Source organism: Muntiacus reevesi, chromosome 3 (assembly GCF_963930625.1).
Source record: "Muntiacus reevesi chromosome 3, mMunRee1.1, whole genome shotgun sequence".
NCBI classification, from domain to species: domain Eukaryota; kingdom Metazoa; phylum Chordata; class Mammalia; order Artiodactyla; family Cervidae; genus Muntiacus; species Muntiacus reevesi.
The window spans coordinates 66,392,619-66,418,968 of record NC_089251.1 but is presented as its reverse complement, the minus strand read 5'-3'; the positions used below and the strand labels follow the sequence as shown (position 1 = coordinate 66,418,968).

The 26,350-nt window shown below is 38.2% G+C and overlaps 1 protein-coding gene across 1 annotated transcript; it reads left to right on the top strand.

The window, feature by feature from the left end:
* Positions 1 to 477: 477 nt before the first annotated feature.
* On the top strand, positions 478 to 25,364 carry C3H2orf73 (chromosome 3 C2orf73 homolog). The gene is made up of 5 exons (XM_065927337.1): positions 478 to 586; positions 4,473 to 4,680; positions 11,517 to 11,670; positions 24,043 to 24,158; positions 24,996 to 25,364. The coding sequence occupies exons 1-5, from the start codon at positions 561 to 563 to the stop codon at positions 25,362 to 25,364; spliced, it is 873 nt and encodes a 290-aa protein (XP_065783409.1). The 5' UTR covers positions 478 to 560.
* Positions 25,365 to 26,350: the final 986 nt, after the last annotated feature.

Sequence of the window (26,350 nt, the reverse complement as noted above, 5' to 3'; positions counted from 1 at the left end):
GCAGCAAATCATGACTTGCACAGTATTTAACGGATCATGGGAAAACAAGCTTCTCTCCTGCCTGCCTGCCCGCCCTGTTGGAACCAGCTCTGGCAGACGTGGGCAAAACCAGGGCGGCGTCCTGCGGGGCTCTAGAGGGCGGGCGATGCAGAGACGCGAATAACTCAGCCCCTCACCCCGCACCAGGGGCCGAGCGGGAGCCCGGAATCACCCCTTGATGATCCCAAAAGACAGACTGGGCCCTGATAAATATCCCGCCCGGCCGGATATAGGGAGCGGAGCATGCAGCAGGTCCGGGAAGTACACAGACAGATCCAGCCAGCCACTCCCTCCCCATCACCAGCCTCACCCGCTCTCCGAGGCGCCCACGGGGTTACTGCGCCTGCGCAGTCCTGGTCCCGCCACTCCCACGCTTTCCGAGGCCTCCTGCCCAGCTTGCTGTCGCTTAGCAACGCACAAGTCACAGTCGCGGGTTCTCCGCGCGTCCCTTTCCTGGCAGGGTTTGGTTCATGGTTTTCCCGTGAGGCTCCTTATTGCCTGGAGTCAGACCGTAGGAGCCCATGGAGGGAAAGGAGGATAAGCAGCAGTAAGTGCTGAGCATTGGCTTTCTATTTCCCCTTCCGAAAATGTTTTCTTCCCTGGGGGGGAGGATTAAGGGAGATGCGAAGCGTGTCTTCAAGCCATCAGGGCCTTTCCTCTGCCAATCCCCTTTCCTACTCTAACTTCTAGATCTGAGTGCAATAATACTTATTAAAACTCACTGTTTACTGAGCGCCTACAATGTATCAGGCCCTTTACATGCATTGCTTGGCCTAAAATTCTTGACACAATACCATCTTGAATCACCCATTCCTCCTGACATCTAATTTAGTAGCAAATTCTGTAGGCTTTACCTTGAAAATAAATGCAGAATCCACCATGATCCAGCATCTCTACCGTCATTCCCACTCAAGGCAGAGTTCTGCGTGGTCTTTTTACAGCATAAATTTAGATTTCTGTTCATCCTTGGCCACTGCAGAGGAAAAGGCAGGGCTTCTACGATGGCCACTGGGGCTTACACAACGTGTCCTTTGCCTTCCTTGGCCTTGTCAGGACTTGCCCCCTCTGACAGGGTTCTGCTCCAGCACTGAGGCCTCCCTGCTACATCTGCAGTAACTTTCTGAGTGTGGTCCCCAGAACAGCATCACCATCACCTGAGCACTTATTCAAAATGCACATTCTTCAGGGTGGGCAGGGGCTCCCCTCCTCTCCACAGATGCACCATATCAGAAACTCTAGAAGGGCATGATAACTGGGTGTTAGCAAAGCCTCCAGGTGATTCTGATGTACCCTAAATTTTGAGACCTATTCAATCAAGCAGCTTGTTACAGTTTGTTATGTCATGGAGCCAGGTTATTTGCTTCCAAAGCCTATTGGTTTTGTTTCTCTAAAATGGTCATTCTCAAATTTCAATGTATATGAGAACCACCTAGGGTTTCCTGGGAACCTGCCCCAAAGATTGATGTGGTAGCTTAGGGAGGAGGCCCTTGAATTTACATTTCTAACAAATTGACAACTGATGCCAGAGCTGCTACTCCAGGAACCACACTTGAAAAAGTGCTGTCCTAAGGTCAGGTACTTCCGGCAAAGCTTTGGCAGCTACAGTCCACTTGCTAGAATGCACTCCCTCAAATACCCACTTACTCTCTCCCCTCTTTCCTATCTTTTTTCATTGCCACCTTCATAATGCAGCCTCCACCTTATCTAAAAATGCCACCCACCTCCCATATACACGGACTTCTTTCCCCCATTCCCTGATTTATTTTTGTCCTCAGTACTTAACAAACTATATATTTTACTTTTTATTTCTCAACTGCCTGCACCTGCTAAAATGTAAGCTCTGTTTACTTTGTTGCTTCTCTATCCTCAGTGACTCAAACAGCACGGAACATATATCTCAAATATTTATTGAAAGAATGAATTATTTAATGTTATTCTCACATATCTTATGACAGGTATTATTGTCCTTACCATGCAAAGAATTGGAAACCAAAGCTCAGATAGTAAATGGCAGAGTGGGGGTTCCAACCCAGGTCTGACTTACTTCAGAGCCCACTAGTATTTTTAACCGGAGAAGGCAATGGCAACCCACTCCAGTACTCTTGCCTGGAAAATTCCATGGACTGAGGAGCCTGGTAGGCTGCAGTCCCTGGGGTCACTGCGAGTTGGACACAACTGAGCGACTTCGCTTTCACTTTTCACTTTTATGCATTGGAGAAGGAAATGGCAACCCACTCCAGTGTTCTTGCCTGGAGAATCCCAGGGCTGCCGTCTATGGAGTCGGACAGAGTTGGACACAACTGAAGCGACTTAGCAGCAGCAGCAGCAGTATTTTTAACTGTGCTTTCTTTCTAGTAAGAGATAACTAAGAACTCCATATTTCACATTTATGAGTCAATCTAGAGCCACTCAGACCACAAATACTTAATCAAATGACTGCATCAATATGTGAGCAAACAGCCACAGTCCTTTCCTTAGGGACCTGATTCTAGTACAAATGTACTGTTGGGTTACAACTCTGAGAAGCAGATGGAAAAAACTGATGCCAGAAGTCTACGATGATAAATAATGGCCTTTAAATAAATTCATTTCTGAAAAGATAACAGGAAAAGCCTTTGAAGTGATTTACACTTTCGTTCGTTCTCGTGAAGTCGCTCAGTCGTGTCTGACTCTTTGCGACCCTGTGGTCTGTAGCCCGCCAGGCTCTTCTGTCTATGGGAGTCTCCAGGCAAGAATACTGGAGTGGGTTGCCATTCCCTTCTCCAGGGGATCTTCCCGATCCAGGGATCAAACCCAGGTCTCCCGCATTGCAGGCAGACACTATTACCCTACCAGCAATCATTGTTTCCAAACACAGAGAGTAACTTCTCTTGGGACACAGGGAGCTGGAATCCAAGGGTCCTGAATATTGTGTATGTTCTGGGTGAGGGCTGGGTGTGTACAGCTAACATAAACCCAGAGTGACAAACAAGTCCAGCAGATTCACCAGAAATGTGTGGACAGTATAGTGGCAAGACGCTGGTCTGGGTGTTGGGGACATAATGATGAATGAAACCCAGTCATCACCTTCATGGAACTTAATGGCTTGTAAAGGACATTCGTAGTGCTTACTAGAACAAGTAAACAAAAATAGGTACATAAATAATAAATTGTAGTTTGTGTTATGGAAGAAATGAACAAAGTACTAAAGCAGAGAACACAAGGTGTGGGAGGGGGAAGTCTAGGAAAAGCTTCTGGAGTCTTTACCCACTGAGCCACTAGGGAAGCCCAAAAGCTCCTGAGGAGGTGACTTTTCAGCTGGAGACCTAAATGGTAATGAGTCGGGAACTGCGCAGGGAGCTGGGGTCCGGCAGATGCCCTGAGGGGAGAGGAGACTAGTTTGTTCCGGGAACTGAAGGCAGGCAGTCTGGCGGCAGAAGGGAAGGGAGAGTGGCTTGAGTGGCTGAAGAGATTAGCTGGAGCAGGGTCACACAGGGTCTCAGAGCCATGATATGGAAGAAGTGTTTTATCGTAAATGCAATGGAAAGCCACTGGAGGGTTTTAATTGGAAAAAGTGACAAGATAGAAGAGATGGACTTGGCTTTGGTTTGAAGTAAGGTACGGCCATGGACAAGGCTAAACCGAGCTACTCACTTTCTCTATAAATTCTGAATCTTATTCACTCACCTTCCATGGGTCAGGGCTTTGATTTTTCTCTATATAAAAAGTATCTAAACTCAATATTTTGTTCTTACCTTTATTTTTCAAGTATCTGAAATTTTAAAAAAAGCACCTTTTATAAAGTCTATTACTCATTTGAAAGGAGAAAAACTTTATAAACTATTCCTTTAAAATATTTTTATTTATAACATTTGAAAACAGGCAATAATTTTTATTTTTATTCCAGGGTAGTCATTAGAAGCAAAAAATGATGAGATTGAATTAGCTGTTCTGATGTCTGCACAGTGGTCTCTTCCTGAAAAGATAAATAATAGTGGTCATTTGGTAGCTTTTGTAAGTCTGCTAGGTGAGGCTTTAAAACTAAATAGATGGCTTTGTCACCTTGTCCAGATGAATAAATTTACTACATAACTAACTTAAAGAAGATGAATTAAAATTAACATGTGACATAGGCACCTGAATAAATACTGTAAACATGATTTGTAAAAATGATCAAATCACTACCCTTTCTTTACTCCAAGCAAATGTCTGTATGCTGCATTGGTATAATAGTAATAAAGAATCACGATTAAAACAAATATCTTTATCTTTTATATGATTTCAAATGAGAGGACACCTTCTCAAATTTTAATTGCACCAGCCCCTAATATTTATTAATAAAGCCTAAATTGTCTTGACACCAAAATATATTTAAATCTTATTTTATATAATCATCAATCAGCACTGAAATGTTCATTGGAATAAAGGATATACTATTTATTTCTGTTTTTCAGACAGCATAAAATAGAAGATGCTGGTATACTGTATGTAACTGAAAAAGAAGAATTCAAACATGAAAAAAAACCTGGAAAAAGTATTCAACATTCAAAACCATGTGTTGGGAGAGGACGTGTATATTATGCTAAATTCATTAACACAAATGTAAGAACATGCAATGAACCAGTTCCCTACATAGATGTCAAAAAAGAGCCAGAAAATCAGGTTGGATTGATGTTCATTACATACAAATATAGATTTAGATTCAGAAATGTTTTGCAGGATCATTTTGTCACAGACTACTTAAAGGATGTGACAGAGACTAATACTTTTTATAATTCAATAGTTAAAAGCAGTAATCTGGAACAATACTCGCAGATAATTTTTGCATACAAACAATGTGTGTGTTTATAGAAGGAATCCAAATAATTTTTTTCTCAACTGGGTCAGATTATAGTCACTCAGCAGTGCTTAGGGGGAGGAGGGGCTATTGAAGAAATCTCTTCAATAATATTGTATTTGTGACAGATATTATAAAAATTTCCATGATACTTAGTAATTCAAATACTTTCTATAAAATAATAGCTACCATTTATTGATAGTGTGTGACATGCTAGGAATGAGTTAAGAGTTTTATATAAATTATATCCTTTAATCTGCACAACTATTTGTAGGAGGTGTTATTGGAAATAGTTTAGTGATAACATAACCTGAGATTACAGAGTAAGCAAATGTCACAGTCATGTTTCTGACCCAGGACTGTCGGTTTAGCCAAATCACACTTTCATTCACTATTATATCAAATATATTCCATTATCTTTTTTTTAGAATCAGGTTTGTTGAGGTTTATTGTATTAGTTTCCTATTTTGCTATTAATGATTACCACAAACTTAAAACCAGAGCTTAAAGCAACACAAAGTTATTCTCAACAGTTCTGAAGCTCAAAAGTCCACAGTCAATCTCATTGGCCACTGGCAGAGCTGGTTCCTTCACCAGGCTCTAAGGAAGAACCCACTCATTGTCTTTCCCACCTTCTAGAGGTTGCTGCATTCCTTGGCTCACAGACCCCTCTTTAAAGCCAACAACATAGCATCTTCAAATCTCTGACTGACTTCCCTGCCTCATTCTTCTAAGGGCCCTTGTGATTATGCTGGGATCCTTAGAAAAAAATAATCTGGGATAATCTCTCCTTTCCAAGATCGTTAGTCATAACTGCAAAGTCCCTTTGCCATGTAAGGTTAGGTGTGCCTAGTCATGTCCAACTCTTTGCGAACCCATGGACTGTAGCCCACCAGGCTCCTCTGTTCATGGAATTTTCCAGGCAAGAACACTGCAGTGGGTTGCCATTTCCTACTCCAGGGAAGGTTAGGTATAGTTCTGATTTAATTTAACATTTAAATGGAGATTGCTTTTTGTGAGCTCTCTTTACACAAATAACATCAACTATTCATGTCATGAAACAGCACACCACAGCCCTGTGTGTGAATGTGAAATAAATAAATAAGATAAATAGATAAATAAATAAAGTTTACCTTGGTTTTTAAAAATTAACTGATTTATAGTAATAATGGCTTTAAAATGAGTAAAGAAAATAAAGTTACCTAAATATTTAAATTGACATACATCTGTTATGTAATTTTTTAAGAAAATGTCTTTAGCATACCAGATTGGTTGATTTTACTTATTTGCATGATTTTTAAATTAAATAATCAATTATATAGTTCTACATAAGAACATCAAATTGGTGATATCAGAAAAAGTAAAAACAAGTTTTAGCTCTGTTAGTTCCAATGAAAACTAATTTGGTTGTCTTATATTTTTAAATATTGGTAAATATTGATATTTCAAAGACAATTATACTAGGTCAGTGTTTTACAAATTGTATTTTTTTGAGCACTAACCTTTGGCTATGTGCTCAACAAAATAAAGCTTCAAAGTCAAATATGCTGTGGAAAAGCTGTATTTTTACATACCCTTCTGAGAGCTTCACAACTCACATCAGTAGATAAAGGCTCTGAGAAATCCTGTGGTGAACTTGTTTAACTTGCTTATCTTAGTACTTGTCAAATCTATTTAACTATGGAAACCTCTTTTATATAATACTTATTAACATGCTGCAGAACTAGTATTCCACAGAACACAATTCAAGGATAACTGTTGCCTTTTCCCGAAAGTGGTGCCGAAGGCGAAGAAAGAAGCCCCTGCCCCTCTCAAAGCTGAAGCCAAAGGCTTTGAGGCCAAGAAAGCAGTGTTGAAAGGCGTCCACAGCCACCAACAAAAGAAGATCTGGAGGTCACCCACCTTCCAATGGCCCAAAACACTGCGGCTCGGGAGGCAGCCCAAGTATCCTTGGAAAAACGCCCCTAGGAGAAACACAGCTGACCACTACGCCATCATCAGATTCCCCCTCACCACCGAGTCAGCCGTGAAGAAAACAGAGGGCAGGACACAGTGGTGTTCACTGTGGATGTCAAGGCCAAACAGCATCAAACTACACAGGCTGTGAAGAAGCTCTATGACATCGACATGGCTGAGGACAACACCCTGAGCAGGCCTGATGGAGAGAAGAAGGCGTGTTTGACTGGCTCCTGACTATGCTGCTTTGGATACTGCCAACAAAACTGGGATCATTTAAACTGAGTCCAGCTGGCTAATTCCAAATATAAAAGTTTTCATTATTAAAAAAAAAAAAGAGTAACTGTTATTGAGCAAAGTATGAATTGCTTAAAAAGAGGTATTTTTTCAGCTTTCTTTCTGATCCACAACAAAATACAGGGGAATGTGGATACAATGTAACTCTAGTCTTTACCATAACACAACAAATTTTTTAAAGCCACTGAGGTCTACTAAAAAACCTATGACTATCTATGTGTAAGTTGTTGTCAAAAGTCTGTATTTCCCCAGGAATCCCTATAGTATAATGTTATGTTCCACAGACAGCACCCCCATCACCACACCCCCATCATCACCAGCAGAAATCTTGGCCAGGCTGCTCTAGAGCTTGGCTTACCACCTCTAACATCCTCTTAACGAGTTTCTCCAGGATATCCCACTTGCTTTACTATATCCCCCAGGATTCTCCCTTAGTTTCTCAAAGAATGGAAGTAATTTAACTGAAGATATTGGGATGACAGAAGTATAATACAGAGAGGGCCTCACAGTGGTTTCCAAGTGTAGCCAAGAGGCCCGCAGTACAACAGCTCTCGGACCTTCCAGGAGCCTGCATCATAGTGAGTCTTGTCATTAGGAATCTCCAGGCACCTTCCTACCATGGAGCCCCTGTGCTGGTCATCCTGGGGCAGGGACCCTAGGCTGGAAGGGAGGACTTCATCCTCTCTCCGGATCCAAAGTTTGGGGAACAACTTTTTCTTTAGGCAAAACTCCCTCTACAATCTGCAGGATGTGGTCTGACCCCCAAAACCTAGACAAAGCAATTACAGAGAGGGCCTTTTCCAGTTTCCTTTATCATAAATAACTCCACATCAGCCCCTCACAATCCAATGTAAGTGATGGTACACAGAGTGATAAAGTTTTATCCTTAGTCCTTTCCTTCAGTGTGAGGTAAAGGAAAAAAAATAAGCCTCCACCTTTACCTTTAAGCTTTATAATCTGTTTGAGCAAATGCTTGGACCAAAAGGGCATGCACATATATCTGGATGCATACATGCTTTCAGTCTTCTAGGAAGGAAGCAGATTTCTGGGGCATAGGGCAAACTATCCAGAAATAGAAAAGATAAAAAAAAGTTTTTGAACTGTAGGATTTCATTCTCCTGAAGTGAGGATTCATCCAATTGATGACACTAATCAGAACACTCACCAACCCCAAGGGTCTTAAAATCATCAATCACAACAGGAAAAATTGCTCATTATTTTCCTTATATGCATCTGTAAAACCAGAGAGACCATTTTGGTAAAATTCTAAATTCAAGTTTTCTTGAAAGGTGAATAATCTCTGCTTTAAGGCTAGCTTTTGCACTACATTCTGGTTTAAGGAAAAAAACTGAAGTCTACCAGACATAGTGATTCACTCATTCCAGAGTCACTTCTAGTAACTTGGATGTTAGCAAAATAAATTTCTGATCTACAGAAGATGATATAAAGAATATACCTTAAAACCTTATCACATGGCTTCCCTGGTGGTCCAGTGGCTGGGAATCTGCTTGCCAGGGTGGGAGACACAGGTTTGATCCCTGGTCTGGGAAGATCCCACATGCCATGGAACAACTAAGCCTGGGGGCCACAACAAGAGAAGCCACCACCACCTATTGAAACTAGAGAGTAGCTCTCAACTCATTCGCAACTGGAGAAAGCCCAAACACAGTAATGAAGAACCAGCATAGCAATGAAAACTCAGCACAGCCAATATTAATAATCTTAAAAAAAAAAAACCGTATCATAGAAGATCTTTCTCAAGATATTTACTTAGAGCCTCTTTTTATTTTTGAAATAATTTAAACAACTTGGTGTTTGGCTTTGCCTTCCACAGCAGATTTGCGATAGCAGTACAGTAGAGAAATGAGAGGCTCACCCCAGTAGATGGGGGCAGGATCGGGTCAGCTCTGCTACCTGGTAGAGACACACCGTGGGGAAGTTACTTCATCTGCCACCAGTCTTCTCATCTGTACAGTGTGTGTACACACCTCATAGAACTGGTACTCACCTCAATACCTGTGCTGAGAATAAGGGAGAGAAGGCCTAGACCCTGGGACACAAGCACCACGTAATCAGAGTAGAGAAGAGCAAGAGGCAGGCACTCTGACGACAGTAAGACGAAACTATTTTCAGCCAGAGACTGAGAAGATGCCATCTGTGTAGTGATCTGTTCTAGAATTCCTAGGATCTGCATCAAGTAGTCTTTTTTGCAGTTCACCTTTAAGTTCATTCTGAAAAATGAGGCATTAGCCGGTTTTTCCTACTCTCCAAAATTCTTTGATTTCTGCAAACTTACTCATTTTTACCTCTGGTTACAGGTTGTTACTGGCCTGGAAACTGGTCCTCATTACCAGTTGCAAAGGGAGGTCTAACTCTTTTCAACTGTGGAGGGCTTAGTTCATGCACATGGTCTTCGGCCCATGTGCATCCTATGTTGTTTTTTTTTTTTTTTTTAATCTTTTGGGGGCTTCCCTGGTGGCTCAGTGGTAAAGAATCCACCGGCCAATGCAGGAGACACAGGTTCAGTCTTTGATCTGGGAAGATCCCATATGCCACTGAGCAACTAAGCCCATGCACCACAACTACTCAGCCTGTGCTCTAGAGCCCAGGAACCGCAACTCCTGAACCCCATGGGTGGTTGCAGAGCCCTCTCTAGAGCTCTGCGCAGAAATGAGAGAAGCCAGTGCTCCACAACAAATGTGCTCCACAACGAGAAGCCAGTGCACTGCAACTAGAGAGTAGTCCCTGCTTGCTGAAACGAAAGAAAAGCCAGCACAGCAATGAAGACCCAGCACAGTCAAAAATCAATCAATAAATAATTGAATCTTTTGGCCATGCCAAGCAGCCTGTGGGATCTTAGTTCCCCAACCAGGGAGCAAACCCTTGCCCCCTACATTGGCAGTGTGAAATTTTAACCCCTGGACCACCAGGGAACTCCCCATCCCATCTTTTCAGTTTGAAGATAATTTCTCTTAAGGAAGAACCTTGGATTGAATAGCTCTGACTTTAGCTGTAAACAGGGTACCCTTCTCCAAATTCTAAGCCTTTCTGTGATTTCTTGCTATAACAGATTTCTTTCCCCAGAATACCCTATTTTTGCTTCCTTTGGTATTTTCATAAATTTCTGCTATCTAAGTTTCTTGCCAATCTCCTTGATAAGACAACTCCATTAGAGTATGTTTTCTTTGAATCTGCTACTGTGCACCTTTTTACACATACAGGTCTCTTTGGAAACTAAGCTCAGTTGAAAGCTAACTCCCTAATGTAGCCATATAGGTTTCTTTAGATGTCTCCTTTTTTAAAATCAATGCAGTTTCCATTGTATTTTCAGAATTTAACTTACTAGAATTTCATATTTATCGCCCTTGAATCATATTTTAAAGTCTCTGACTGTGCAATAACAGTTGATTTTTTAAAAGGCTGATCTCTTCCTTTAAAGCCCCGGGTAGCTGTTTGAATATACCCAAGGTTACTCTCATTCTCTAATATCCAAGAACTCTGAGGTATCACAGTTTCCTTTTCCCAAGGTTCTCTTCTATCTGATCAACCAGATGAAAACTTTTTTAGTCAGTTCTAAGACAAGTAACAATTCACTTCACTGCTTTCTCCGCTTCTAAGAGACCAAACTGTCATATGTGCTAATGTAGAATCTTCACTTGCTTCATACTTAGGTCATGCTTTATTATGAAAAATTCAGTAACACTGGAGATATTTCTGCTTAGAACAAAATTTTTCAAACTGAGTCATTAGTGAGTTACAAATCCATATGGACTGCAACCAGCTTTATAAAATGAAAATAGAAAAGTAATATAATAGAAAAATAGCCAAGTGCACTGCATGTCATAAAAATAAATATTGTTTTGTGAAACCTCTAGTTTTATGTGTATGTATGCAGTAGGTACTCTTGTATGACATAAAATGTATTTTGTGGTAGGGGTCATGGAATAAAAACTTTAAAAACCGTCATCTTAGATGATAATATATTATTTGTATTGCTGAAAGGAAAAGAACAGAATGTAAAATTTTAGGTTAAACCATGTTTACTATATGTTAATACATAGGCATACATGTGTACATATATATATATAACTGTAGTGCAAAACATAGAAACATATAACTATTCTGTTGATTTTTCCACTTCATCTGTTGATAGAAGGTAGTATAAGAACTTAGCAGCTGTATTTTAGCTAAAATTATGTGATAATGCATTTTTAGATGCCTTTTTAAGAAATATAGCCTTTGTGAAAATATTCAATATATTTATTCCTAGATTTCAGAACTGTATTTTAGTACTAGAAAAATCCAGTAACTTGTTGAATCAAATTACTGAACATTCACAGACATCAAATAGCATATGAAAATATCTTATAATATCCAATTATATGTTTGCATTTTCTTTCCCATGAAGGGTGACTGGTGGTCACATGGTAAGGGACTGGAAGACCCCTTCCCACCACCTTATGACACTAAGAGCACCCAGAGGAGTGACTTTAGGAAGCCAGCATGTCCATTGGTTTCTCCAGTCAAATACAGCAAGTTGCAAAAGCCTTCTTACGGAATAGGTAAGGTTAGCACGTCTCCATTGTCTCAAGTTACTGCTCTCAAATTAAGATGTATTAGATGTGCTTTTACCTCCTGGGAAAAAACAGTCCTCTACAGGAGTTGAAAATATATATGCAGCAAGTGCAGCCCTTGACAAGTTTGTTTCTCATCCCTTCCTGGTGGACAAGTTAGCTCTAAACATGTTTAATATAACACAATAAAAATTGTAATGATCATTGAAACACTAGCCTCCAAGTTAGAAATATAGTGGCATTCTGCTCATTATTGCCAGTAAACTTAAAACTGTAGCTGTTAAAATAGGAGGCAACTCTAACAAGCAGTATTTCTCAAAGTGAACACTGAGGGACACTAGTTTTTATGATGTTTATATATACTGCTCAAAAAAAAAAAAAAACAGGGAAAGGGGAAAACTGAACTTATAAACAGTTTTTTTCTTACTACAGAACTCTTAAAACCCTTATTCTAAGCATAAGCATAATGAATTTCCAAGAAGAATGAAGTATGCTATGTTTGAATGTAAAGACAACTTCATCCTTTTCAGAAGATCATCTACATGACTGATATCTCACAAAACATAATTTAGGAAATACTGTTCTCTACACTGTTCATATATTTTGAGATCTAAAATTTGTTTTACCTGATGGTGTCATTATCTAAGTCTTTCACATTTATTCAATTTGTTTCTGTTTCTTAACCCAATCCTACTCATCTCCGCCACAGGAGTAGGATTTTTTAGCAAGCCTCCCCGCCCCCCGCCCCCCCAAATTTAAGAAGTTACTTTTACCATAATGAGGAATGATTTCTATTTTTCTAAGCCAACTAAAAAAGTCTAGTTCAACTGACTCTACTGTTGAAATGAAGTAAAACATGGCTCCCTCCTCCCCCAAATGACTACCAAAAAAAAAAAAAAAAAGATTCACTTGAGTTCTTTCACTTAAGTGAATTGCTTTTGGTCAATGACACTAATATCAATACATGTTTAGAGATAATAGTGCTTCACATTTTCAAGGCTGAGTGGCGGTTTAACATGGTTTGGGAAGAGCCTAGGTAATTACCTATAAAGAAAGAACCATTTCTGTTAGCTCTTGTCCCGAATGTGAATCTTCATCAGTATTAATTAACTAGAATACTTCCAATAAAAAACTGCAGGCTATGTATGTTTAAGGGTTTATTTGGGAATACAGTTTTTAATAATCCTCTTTTTTGACCCATGGACTGCATTAGTAGCCCACCAGGCTTCTCTGTCCATGGGATTTCCCAAGCAAGAATATTGGACTGGGTTGCCATTTCCTTCTCCATTTAGCAAGTCTTCAAGCCAGCATCAAGCTTGCCAGGAGAAGTATCAATAACCTCAGATATGCAGATGACACCACCCTTATGGCAGAAAGTGAAGAACTAAAGAGCCTCTTGATGAAAGTGAAAGAGGAAAGTGAAAAAGTTGGCTTAAAATTCAACAGTCAAAAACCTAAGATCATAATATCTGGTCCCATCACTTCATGGCAAATAGATGGGAGAATAATGGAAACAGTGACAGACTTTATTTTCTTGGGCTCCAAAATCACTGTGGATAGTTACTGCAGCCACAAAATTAAAAGATGCTTGCTCCTTGGAAGAAAATCTATGACAAATCTAAACAGCATGTTAAAAAGCAGAGACATTACTTTGCTGACAAAGGTCTATATAGTCAGAACTATGGTTTTTTCCAGTAGTCGTGTATGGATATAGGATTTAGACCATAAAGAAGGCTAGTACCAAAGAATTCATGCTTCTGAATCGTGGTGTTGGAGAAATCTCCTGAGAATCCCTTGGACAGCAAGGAGATCAAACCAGTCAATCCTAAAGGAAATCAACCCTGAATACTCATTGGAAGGACTGATGCTGAAGCTGAAGCTCCAATACTCTGGCCACCTGATGCAAAGAGCCAACTCATTGGAAAAGACCCTGATAGTGGGAAAGACTGAAGGCAGGAGATGGGGACGACAAAGGATGAAATGGTTGGATGGCATCACCAACTCAATGGACATGAGTTTGAGCAAACTCCGGGAGGTGGGGAAGGTCGGGGAGTCTGTTATGCTGCAGTCCATGGGGTGGCAAAGAATCAGAAATGACTGAGCGACTTAACAATAAACAGAAGTGCAGGATCAAGTCCAAACAAAAGTGTATTTATTGAGCACCCACTCTGTTCTCACCGTATACAAAGTTCACAAAATAAATAGCAAATTTTCCAAACACAACAGTAGACAGTGAGCGATTACTTTGAGGTTAACAGTCCCTCAGTTGTAGCCTTCTGGCCTCAGTGACTGGCCAGTCTAGTTAAGGATACAAAAGTCAGCTAGACTGAAGGTAGGATATTAGAAAATGGTCATATTTAACATGATTTCTACCTCAAGAGAGGTAATTAATAGGGAGAGCAAGCCATGAGATAATCTATAACAATGGTGTCTCTTTTAGGAATGTCTCTTTTAGGTTTCCACTTCTAATTCAAGATGGTAGACTGAGCAGAAACATCTAAATCCCCTGCCTCCCACAACCCTATTACATGATACCAAAGCAGTCAACCCACAAAAGACCCATAAAAGTGAGAAGAATGGAAGGAAGAGCTTTCTGACATGTGAGAAGGAGTAGAAGACTGTTGATGGATAAAAGACAGCAAAGAAGGAATAATCTAGAATATATAGAAGGAGACACAACAAAGAAGAGACAATCTGCCTGAAAAAATAGAAGTGTCTGAAGGCTCAGACAGGAGACAACGCGAAATGGAAAGTGTAGAGGAAGAATTAGAGGGTTACTTAAATAACTTCTCCAGTCATGAGCACTCTACCCTCTCCCCACATTGGCTGCTAGAGTCCAGTGTCTCAGCCAGATGTCAACTACCACACTAGCTAGTTCAGTATTTCAAACTGGTCTCCTATCCTATTCTTAACTTATGAATGGACAACCAAAGATTAGAATTACGCCAAATTATATATTTTTTTTTTTAGTTTGGAGCATAAAGTCAAGAAAATATCACAGAGCATGAAAAACAAAGACAAAAACCTTGGAAAATATGAGAAAATAAAAACAAAATAGAGACTCAATCTTGGAGTTCCAACTCTTCTGGAGCTCCAGAAAAGAGTAAAAATAAAAGAGAGAGAGTTATCCACACATAAGATTTACTGAAAGTGAAAGCGTTGGTCTCTCAATCGTGTCCCCAGGTCTCCTGCATTGCAGGCAGATTCTTTATAATCTGAGCCATCAGGGAAGCCCTAAACATTTATTAAGCCTATTCTATCTGCCAGATACTTTATGAACCTTCTAAATGTTAACTCATTCAATTCTCACAGCAACATAATGGAATATAATATTGATAGTATAGGTGACACTAGTGGTAAAGAATCCGCCTGCCAATGCAGTTCGATCCCTGGGTTGGGAAGATCCCTTGGAGTAGGAAGTGGCAACCCACTCCAGTAATCTTGCCTGGAAAATTCCATGAGCAGAGGAGCCTGGTAGGCTACAGTCCATGAGGGTCACAGAGATTTGGACATGACTGAGTGAGCACAATACTATTAATACTCTCATTTTTCACAAAAGAAACCAGAGTTTAAGAGTTTTAAAAAATAATTTTCCCAAGGCTACACAGCAAATGACTAGTGTTTGAACTCACTCTGACTCTAGTACCTCTAAAAATAACTAGTACTTGATCTTTCCTGGAAGTCCAGTGGTTAAGATTCTGCACTTCCACTGCAAGAGACACAGGTTAGATCCCTGGTTGGGGAACTAACATCCCATATGCCATGCAGCAATATTAAAATTAAAAATAACCAGTATTCTACACAAGCCTCTAAAATAATAATTTCCTAAATAAAAGAGAGCCACTGAAAGAGTCCACTGAGTACTTCAAAATGTGAAGGGGGGAAAAAAGAGACACACCTACACACCACTATGAAACTGTAAAACAACAATTATAAAAAGATTCTAAAAGTTTCCATTAAAAGAAAACTAAGTCACCACTTAAAGAATAAATATATGGAATTAAGTAACACCAATGGAAGAGCACAATGGAGTTAATGTCTTCAAAGATCTCAGGGGAAACCATTTTTAACCTAGCAAAGAGGATTCTATTTGACATGTTCACTAGAACCTTTTTTAACCCCTAGTGGCACCAGGCATTAGATCAAATGAGAAAGAAATGTAGCGCTAGCACAATATTTGGTCATTAAATGAACAAAATTCATATAGTTGTTAATATATTGTAAATACTATATAGTAGTTTTCAACTTTTAGCATCACTCTATAGACACAACATAGAAAATTTAAAGCTTCCCTGGTGGCTCAGACTGTAAAGAATCTGCCTGCAATGCAGGAGACCCAGGTTCAATACCCGGGTTGGGAAGATCTCCTGGAGAAGGAAATGGCAACCCACTCCAGTATTCTTGCCTGGAGAATTCCATGGGTGGAGGAGCCTAGTAGGCCACAGTCCATGGGGTCACAAAGAGTAGGACACGACTAAGCGACTAACACAAACACACAGATCAGACACTACCTACTTTATCTCCTGAAAGTCATGTTTGTTTCAGAACCAAGTACACAGGTGAAAACTGGTTCTGAAATAAACATGACTTTTAAAGAGTATTCTCTACCTCCTTGGTCTGAGTTATGTACTCCTTCTCTAAATCCCCATACCATGATATCAGGACCAGCAGAAGATGAAGTAGATCTGGCAGGTCAAATAGGATCACATAGACCATAGCAAAGAATTTGAAATTTGTTCTACAAACAATGAGAAATAACTGGAGGCTCTAAACGGGGAGAGTGATATCATTTATGTTTTTAAAAGATCCTTCCAAGGATCTGAGTTTTTTTAAAAAAGTAATTTTTTCTATAAAACATTCCAAGTTGAATGCTTTAGAAAAGACTTGCTAAAAGGTCATTTACTAACTTAAAAATGCCAATTAAGAGTGGGTAAAATAACTATAAAAGAAGAGAGAGAGCGAATTTTTTAAATCTTGAAGGACGCAGTACTCCTTTTCCTTCAAAAGCTTCCTTAAGTTTCCATTCTGTTAAAGAAACAAACTGAAAAGGATGCATCAGTGTGTGGTTTGTGCAAGAAATACAAAGTGAAATTCCAAACAGACACTTCCTCAAAGAAAATGCCTTTGCACTTCAATAAAATTTTGGTAAATGGACTGCTTAAAATATCTAGACATGATTTCATCATTGACTGTGATTCTTTGCCTTAACTGACTTTTTTGTTAGCTAACCAGTCAGTCCCAATACTTTCTCTGGGAGTAGCTGTTTCTTCTCTGGTTCAAGAAGGGATGTGGTGGAAGATGAGACAGAGACACAGGCTTTGTTCTAGGATGAACAGGCAGGACATGGCCATTTCGTAAGGAACAATCATAATCACTGTCTATAGGTCTGTCAGTTTTCTCAAAGAGGAATCCTACAAGCCTCTGCCTGGAGTAGGGGAGAGAAAATCTGGGAGTCCCTCAAGCAATCTTCAGGTTACAGCTTCAACTTGCACCACTTTGCATGCTCCTGGCCTCAGAAGCGTTTGATGCCAAGCACTGGGGCATGAACTAGATTGATTTTCACCCCCACTTTCTCCTCCAAAATCACTTAGCTTCCAGTTTTCTGGGACCTACTCAAGTCAATTGCCACTTATCCATCTGCTTTCCAACTTCCAAATTTGTTAGAATCTTTGCTCATATTTAGTTCTCTTTTTTTCCTTAATGCTTTAAGACATATTAATTTCTTTACTATCACTGTACTATCTTTTCCCTCTTTCTGTCTCTTCCTCTCTCTCTTGTTCTTTTATTGGTATTTCTCATTGCCAAGATCATTACTATATTCCAGGTCCTACCACTATGCCCAGACTCAACAATTATTTATTGATTAAGTTAAATGATAAAATAATCTACTGAATAACATGAATTAAAGTCATAACTTAAACTAATAACACACAATATAAACCTGCAATTTATTCATAGTTTAGATGGTGTTTGGATAGTAGATGAGAATGATTTTAGTTTATGTAATATTTTAAAATGCGTATATAAATCAGTCTGTATATGTCAGATTTTTAATGTATATATACATGTGTATATATTTAGATACATGCATACAGACAGAAAGTGTGTATATAAACATGCATTACTAACAAAAGTCATCTCATAGTTATTCTTTTCCATCAGCCCACTTAATTACGCCTGGCTTTTGGCATTTTAGTAATGTCATCTTGTGCTGATAATGAAAGTGCCCTTTATGTCTTGTACCACCACACAATTTCCTGGCTGCCATCCATGGTCAGTTCAACAAATGGCTATACTCCATCATATCTGAGTCGCTGTAGGAAAGTGTTCACTTTTGGTTTTATATAACGAAACTTTATAAATTGGAAAAGCTGATCTAATTTATAAGGGAGGTATTTCAAACTTAAATGAAATTTTGACTGGTTATAAATTACTTGATTATTTTAACATTCTTGCCAATTCAGATATAGTGCTAAAAATATTTTTCTAAAATAGGTTTTAGTTTGTGTTGCTTCTTTTGTATCAGGGTATAACAATGATTTCTTGCTATAACTATTCAAGTTTCTTTTTTTAATTGTATTTTGAAAATCTGTACTGTTGTTTTTACATTAATAATCTTTTATTTAAGATGAAAATAAATACTACTTTGAAGAATGGGGTTTCTAATAGAAAAATTATACTGAGGAGTGCTTTTTTAAGTAGATACAAACAAAAAGTTAAGAAAATTTTTCAAAGTAAAAACTGCTAAGTTCCCATCAATATGAGGAGCAAGTTGTGTGCTTGAACAAATCCTGCCTTTGTTGATAAAATATAGATGGCTAGACACCAACTTGTTTGGAAAATTCCTATTTTAATTAGAAGTTTCCAAGAAACAGAGAGTGGATTTCAAATATTTTTCATAGACTTTGCCTTACTTTTGGAAGCCTCATCTAACAAGGCTTCTTTTAAGTAGTTATTTTGGGTCCAATTTGAATTCTTAAGTAACCACTAAGAACTTGAATATCTTCTTTGATGTTTTCCCACTTAGATGATCTTCACTATTGTGGGCTTCTTTTAAAATCTCATACATTTGCATAAATGAATATGGTAGTTATGTCTACTTTTAATAATGTCTGGGTAAGGAACTTCTTTCTATAATACTCTAGATTGCCTTTCCTGCCCCTTTATCAGTCTCCATGAAGATTTTTTTTAAGTTACTACTTTTAAGATTCTGGGAGGTCCTATATAAAAGATGATTTATTTTAATTGATTTAATTAACTCCCTTCTGAAGTCTTTCTGGCTGTTATCTGCATAATAAGTCATTCCAACCTTTAGTTGCTTAAAGCAACAATTATTTTATTTGCTCATGATTCTGCAATCTGGGCTGGGCTCAGCCGGGCAGTTCTTTGGCTAATCTTATCGGTGGGCACTTGAGTGGCTTAATTTAGTTGATAGGTCATCTGAGGACTGGACTCAGCTAGGATGCTGGAATGATTGGGCCTTTCCTTCTGCATTTGGTCTCTGAATGTGGTTTCTCTAGCAAGGTAGATGGACTTCTTACATGGCAGTTCAGGGCTCTCAAGAATGCAGTGTTTTCTTAAATTTTACGCCTGGTACTGGCATGATATAGCTTCTGCCTCATCCTATTGACTGAAGTTAATCACAAGGCCAGTTCACATTTAAAGAGGGACTGTGCAAGGATGTGAATACTGGAAGGCCTGATTCTTTGGGGCCATCAATGTAACACATTAGTTCAATGTATTTAAACAGTTCTTTCCATTAGAATTTAGGAATGGCCAACTCTTCACCTCTCTTTGTCTGAAAATGTCTAAACTAATTGCCCTCACTCTTTAATGAATGAAAATATAACTGGATATAGAATTCTAGATCCACAGTTACTTAGCTTTTACACCAGGAAGGTATTATTCCACTGTCATCTGGATTCTATTGTTATGTCAAATGGGCAGTTGTTAATCCTTTGAAGGGCTCATGTTTCAGTAGATCTTTTTCATGTTTTAAGGGAGTCTTTGTATACAGAAAGAGTTTATAGTTACTTTGATTTAAATTAATATAGTTTTAACATTATAAATTTAAAGATATTTCTTTCCTTAAGCCTTTAATTTTTAAATATAATAGTAGATAGTAACTTTCACTTATTTTTTGATGTTTAAACTCAAGTTGAACATAAACCTTAGGCACATAAGGGTTTAAACATAAACCCTTCTTGATTTATTTCTACTCTTGAGTTCTTCCTCTAGAAATTTTCTGAAATGATCTGTTTTACAGGGAAATATTCTGAGGCCTTCTTTGCCTCCAAATATTTTTTATTTTGGCTTCATAATTAAGTGACAGTTTGGCTGGATATAGAAATTCCAGGCTTAAATATTTTTCCCTCTAATATTTAAAAAATATTAATGTTATCATGTGTCCAGTGTTGTTGTTATCAAGTTTGATATAAATCTGCTTCTTACTCTTTTGTAGGTAATCTACCTCTCCTCTTTGGAAACATTTAAAATTTTTTCTTTTTCTCACATGACTTTAAATTTCTCTATAAAATGTCTAAGATAAGTTTTTTTTCTTTATCTACCATGCAGGATTTGGAGGAGTGTGAGCCAAGTGAGAGATCTAGGGTGCAAAATGTAAGGAGGCACTCACTCTCAGCATTGTGTAAGTGCCTCCTTAAATTTGCATCCCATGGGCCTCACCTGCTCCATCTTACTTCTCACCTTGCTATCTGTTTGTTAATCTGTGAGCCCTTTCAATCTGAGGCCTCTGGATTTTCTTTAATTCTGATATATTTATCATCCTTACTGTAAACATTTCATTTTCTGTCTTCTAGATTTCCTGAATTCTAGTATTGGTATTTCTATCATCCATGTCTCTTAGCTGTTTAATTTTTATTTTTTTAACCTTTCCAGCTGTCTTCTAGGAGAGCATCTCAGTCTGATTTTCTAGTTCATAAATGTTGTTATTTATCTCATCATTTCCATTTCAACTATTAATTTTTCATTTCTAATATTTTACATGATTCTTTTTTATGTTCTAATTCTTGCTTTATATTCAGTTCAGTTGCTCAATCATGTCTGACTCTTTGCTTTATATTAATACTTTCAATATCTTTGAGGATATTTGTTATGCTTATTCTATTTTTGGTGCATAGGTTCTAATAATTCTCCTTCACATAATATATGTTTTAAATTTTGTTGTCTTTCTTTTACAGTGTCTCTCTAGTTTAACTTTAGGTCATATTCCACAAGGTGAATTATCAAACCCTGTGAGGGCAAGGCTAAAAACCAGGGCATGGATTGTGTGCCTCCCAGTGAATTTAAGGCAAGAAGATGAAGGTCAGGCTGGGCCAGCTGCAAGTCAGGCCCCACAAAACCAGTTTTGACCACCTCTATTTTTTGTCCCTACTGAGACCAATCCTCTAGTCAGGGCTCCACTTCTTTCTCCTTTAAACTCCTGAAAAGAGGCATCACTGAGAGAAAACTCTTGAAGTTTTTAATCTACCAGCACTGACAGTTGCTAGGAGAATGTTGGAGGAGGAAATGCCCAAGAGGGCCACATGCGTCCATTTTCATCAGCTCCTTAACATGGAGGGATTTCTGTGCTGTTTCAATGATGTTACCGAGTGGACAACAGATGGCTAGACTGTTGCTGCCAGTTTCTGCTGTCTTCAGGCAAACAATGATCTTCCTAAGGCAAGGTAGGGGAAAGTCAAGAGCAGATCTGAAAAGCTCTCCTCAACCTGGCTATTTCTGATCTCCCTATCCTCCAGCCCAAGCTGCCACTAACCCTTCATACCAGTTTACTAAACTCTTTGTTTCGTAAAGAGTTTTCTCTTTAGTAAAGAGTTTTAGTAAAAGTTCTTTAGTTTTCTCACAGTCTTTTGATAGTTCATTGGATTCATGCTGTCTTCCATGGTTTCCATTTTGTCAGGATACGAAAGAGCTCTCCCGTCGCCTAACTTGGAGATCCCTTTCTAATTTGGTCCATCATCCTGGAGACTTTATAGACACTGTCTTTAATCCTCACAGCTCCGAAAGGGAAGTATTATTATCCTCATTTTAGAGACAGAAGTGATATGTCCAAAGTGACACAGGTGGGATATGTGGGAGAGCTGGGATTTGAAAACACGTCTATCTTTTCCAGAAGCCCATGCTTTGGACACTCCATTGACCCCACCTAATTAATGCCTCAATTTAGAAGAGCTTCATTTTATTCACAAAGTTATCAGACTATGTTCCTGGAAACACTAACATTCTGTGAGCTGTACCGTGACATTTACCCCAAAACTGACAGTCTTTTCCAAATTGGTAGAAAAATATGTTATGGTTAGAATTTGCTCAATTTAGTGGTTGTCCACAAATTTTTGCTTAATTTTTGGCACCTGCTGTCTTTTGTGTGATAGCAAATCCTAAAGGAAAGGTAATGATTAGGTAGAAAATGAGTTTTGAGTATCTGATCTCAATTAGAAATCAAGGAAATGTTATCAATTAGCATTTTTTCCTGGTAGTTGGAAATGAATGGCATTTCACATCATGTAATATATAAATGTTTGAATGCTTCATTTCTGCTAGTAAAATTAGTTTATATTAATGTTTGACTATTGAATTTGTGAATACTTAATAAATGTAAATTTACTAACATTTTTCCTTTTTATATACACTCCCTAATTTTAAAGGCATGTTTTTTAAAAATTAAATTTTATTTTTTAATAGTGAATACATGCATATGGTACAAAATTCAAATGGTACAATAGGATAAAGAGTGAAAGTGAATCCACTTTTCTCCACCTCCATCCTCCAGTCAACTAACTCCTTCCTCCTGCAGTGATCACTGTTATCAGTTTCTTGTTATCACTCCATAGATATGATAGTGATATGCATGTAATTACCTTATGTATGTTTTTTTCTATAAAAAGGAGAAAATTTTTAAATTAATTAAATTATTTTAATTGGAGGCTAATTGCTTTACAATATTGTAGTGGTTTTTGCCATACACTTGACATGAATCAGCCATGGGTGTACATGTGTTCCCCATCCTGAACCCCAGTCCCACCTCCCTCCCCATCCCATCCCTCAGGGTCATCCCAGTACACCAGCCCCGAGCACACTGTCTCATGCATCGAACCCAGACTGGTGATCTGTTTCACATATGATAATATACATGTTTCAATGCTATTCTATAAAAAGGAGAAATTTAAATTTTTTTCCTTAACAGAATTTTATGTCACTAAACTGGGTGTTACTCTGACTCCTTCCATAACATTGTGTGCTAAAAGCAGAAATAAAGTGAGTATTAAAAATTAAAAAATTTTAACATTGAGAGACCAACATAATGAACCCCTACATAGATAGCTACTACCCACATTAAGAGATTATTTTAAAGTGATTTTTAGAGAACTCAATACTCTTGCAAATTTTCAGAGCCTCTGTAAATTGGAAATGAAAAGAATTATGTGTTCAACTCTAGGTGTAGCAGCCCTGGAATCTTCCAGTTCATCTGTCAGTGCTATCTGAGAGCAATTTGTGCATAAATTTCTCAAAACCTTTCTAGTAGTAAAAAAAGGAAAAAAAAAAGCTGACAAATACATTGTACTTATGCTTTTCCTAGCACTTTGGTTGGTATATGTGCAAGAAGCAGATCTTACAGTAGGCTTTTAAAAGCCATCAAAGCTATGGTTTTTTCAGTAGTCGTGTATGGATGTGAGAGTTGGACTATAAAAAAAGCTGAGCACCAAAGAATTTATGCTTTTAAACTGTGATGTTGGAAAAGACTCTTGAGCATCCCTTGGACTGCAAGGAGATCAAACCAGTTAATCCTAAAGGAAGTCAGTCCTGAATATTCATTGGAAGGACTGATGCTGAAGCTGAAACTCCAAAAATACTTTGGTCACCTGATGCGAAGAACTGACCCACTGGAAAAGACCCTTATGGTGGGAAAGATTGAAGGCAAGAGGAGATGGGACAACAGAGGATGAGATGGTTGGATGGCATCACCAACTCAAGACACAAGTTTAAGCAAGATCTGGGAGTTGGTGATGGACAGGGAAGCCTGCTGTGGTGCAGTCCATGGGGTCGCAGATTTGGACACAACTGAGGGACTAAACTGAACTGAACTGCATTAATATTAGCTTTTAAAATTACTAGCAAGTCCACAAGTGGGGCTAATTTGGTTGTTTTGATTTGGTTTTTTTCACAGAGAAAGAATGATAAATCAATCATAGTATTATTTAGATGTGTTTAGGTAACCGTGCATACTTAAAACAATTTAGTTTCACTAGCATTTTTTATAAAACAAAATATTATAAATACTGATGTTTCCATATACAAATCTAACTTGTATCCTGACCTTTACAAAATCTTTTTCCCCCTTAGTTCCACTTGTCTCTCCTGATGCATCAGCAGAACCTCAAAGGAACTTTAGAGAACGCATCTCTTTTATACATCAATATGATGCCAGAAAAACACCCAATGAGCCCGTCCGGGGAAAGGTGAGACAGTATTCAGAATTAATTCTTTAATACTTTATGATGGGGGATAGATTTATGCTAAAACTCCAAGCCTTTTCAAGCCACAATCATGTTTCTCAAAGTTGATTTAAACAAACTAACATGGTTATTAGGAGGATAAAAATCTTAAACACATGTCATAATCAAAACTAAAGAATGATGTCATCACTTTGGATCACAGTATTTAGAATTTGGTTCAAATTAGTAAAATCATTCACTTAACGTAAAGCAAAGCAATTTGATAAATTTTTTATGTGTGTAGCAGGGGGATGCATATCAGGTTTATAAATCAAAACAGTGATGTAATAGCCAATTGCTGGATTTTTTTTTTTTTTTACCAACTACAGATGTTTGTTTTCATATTTCACAATGGCTATTAATAACATTTCACAACAACTATTAGTTGTTGGAACTAATAGATGTTTGCGATGCAATCATAAATCCTTAGGTCTTTAAACTGCAGTTTCTACTGTTTCCATAGCAACCCAAAGAGCAAGAAAGGAAATTGATATGAATAGTCTCATACAATCCAAATGACAGAAAAATTGAGAATGAGAGATAATGAGATGCTCCTCTGACTTTGTTTTTCCTTTCCTGTTCATTTTCTGGTGCACCTTTGTTCATACTTTGTTTGAATGGTTCCCCAATAATTACTATGCTGCTGTAGTCTACAGTTTCAGACTAAGGTGACAGCTAATGAACAGGCAGAGAAGAGCCTGTTTCAACCAGGACTTGAGCTAATACGTGAACTCAGGTCACAGCTGCGTCTTCCAGCAACTTGTGTGCCCTGGTTAACGTCAACTTTGTTTTCCTTTCCAGAGACATGGAGTTTTTGTTCAGACAGAGATAAAACCAGGGAGTAGGCCAACAGTTCCCGAGAGAACAGAGGTATTACTGAATGCTTCAGGGTCATGCTCATCAGAACAGTCCAAAAAAACAGAGAAAGGAAACTCAGCGGAAAGCAAAATGATCTCACCCGGTCTCTGCCGACAAAATTCCCAGGAGTTGTTAGAGACTAAAACTCACTTATCAGAAACAGACATCAGAGTGGCAGCCAATGCCTCCCCCAGAAGTCCTGAGAGAAGGGAGAAGACTGCAGAAGCCTTTCAAATAGCTGTAGTAAATGCTCTTCTCACCAGGCATGATCCTTTAAGTCCACCAATAAAAAGTCAAGATAAATCAGGATAAATTACCTTCTTCAGAAAAAAACGTAAACCTTGGAATGTAGAGAAATTTCAGAATCATCATACAGGCCCACACATTTGTTTTTTCTTTGATCAGTAACCTCAAAAATTACAATTTATATAAAATGAGAAAATGAAAAAGGGATAATAAAATACACCAAAAATTCAAGTGTGGTCTTCAATGAGTGATGGACATGAGACATATTTCTATGTCATATTTATAAATATAACAACTTTGTTTTGCACAACAATGGATGTAATTAATAAATATATAACTCTTAGAGGAGAGGCCCTGTTAGACAGTCATTAGTCATGGCTTTAGAATCAAACTGGGGTTGAAATTTTGGCTCCAGCACATATAAGCGATGTGACCTTGGATAAATTACTTAACCTCTCTAGAAGTCAGTTTCCTCATCCATAAAATTAAGATAATAGCAACTTCATAAGGATATTAAGCATGAGATCATGCACACTGATCAGTGATCAATGTAACCACATCATCACTATTACTATAAATAAAATTTCAATTTAAGGATAACATTCTCCCATATACTTGAATTTTCCTCCTTATTCTAAAATTTTGAACCCTTTTGTACAGTTAAGAGTGTGAAAACCAAAAACATTCCTCCCAGTACAAAATACACAAACATACCCACTTAATTCAAAGGCATGAGTACCTAGAATATAAAAATATTTCCTAAACTGATTTCTATTTTACTTAAATTATTTCTAGCACTAACTCACTCTTTGCCTTTTTGGCTAAGTTTGGTATGATTAATTCTTCCAGTTATTCTCTTTGATACATTTTGTGCCAAAAAATGTATCTATTATAAGCTTATTGTATTGCTGTGTTGTGTTGCACACAAGTGGAAGTAGGTAAAGTATTCCTCTGATGCCTAAAAGAGTATTTATGTACACAACAACTTTCCACGGGAACTTATCAGTTGCACTCTATTATCTGTAGTACTGGTGAGACTCGAGGTATATCTT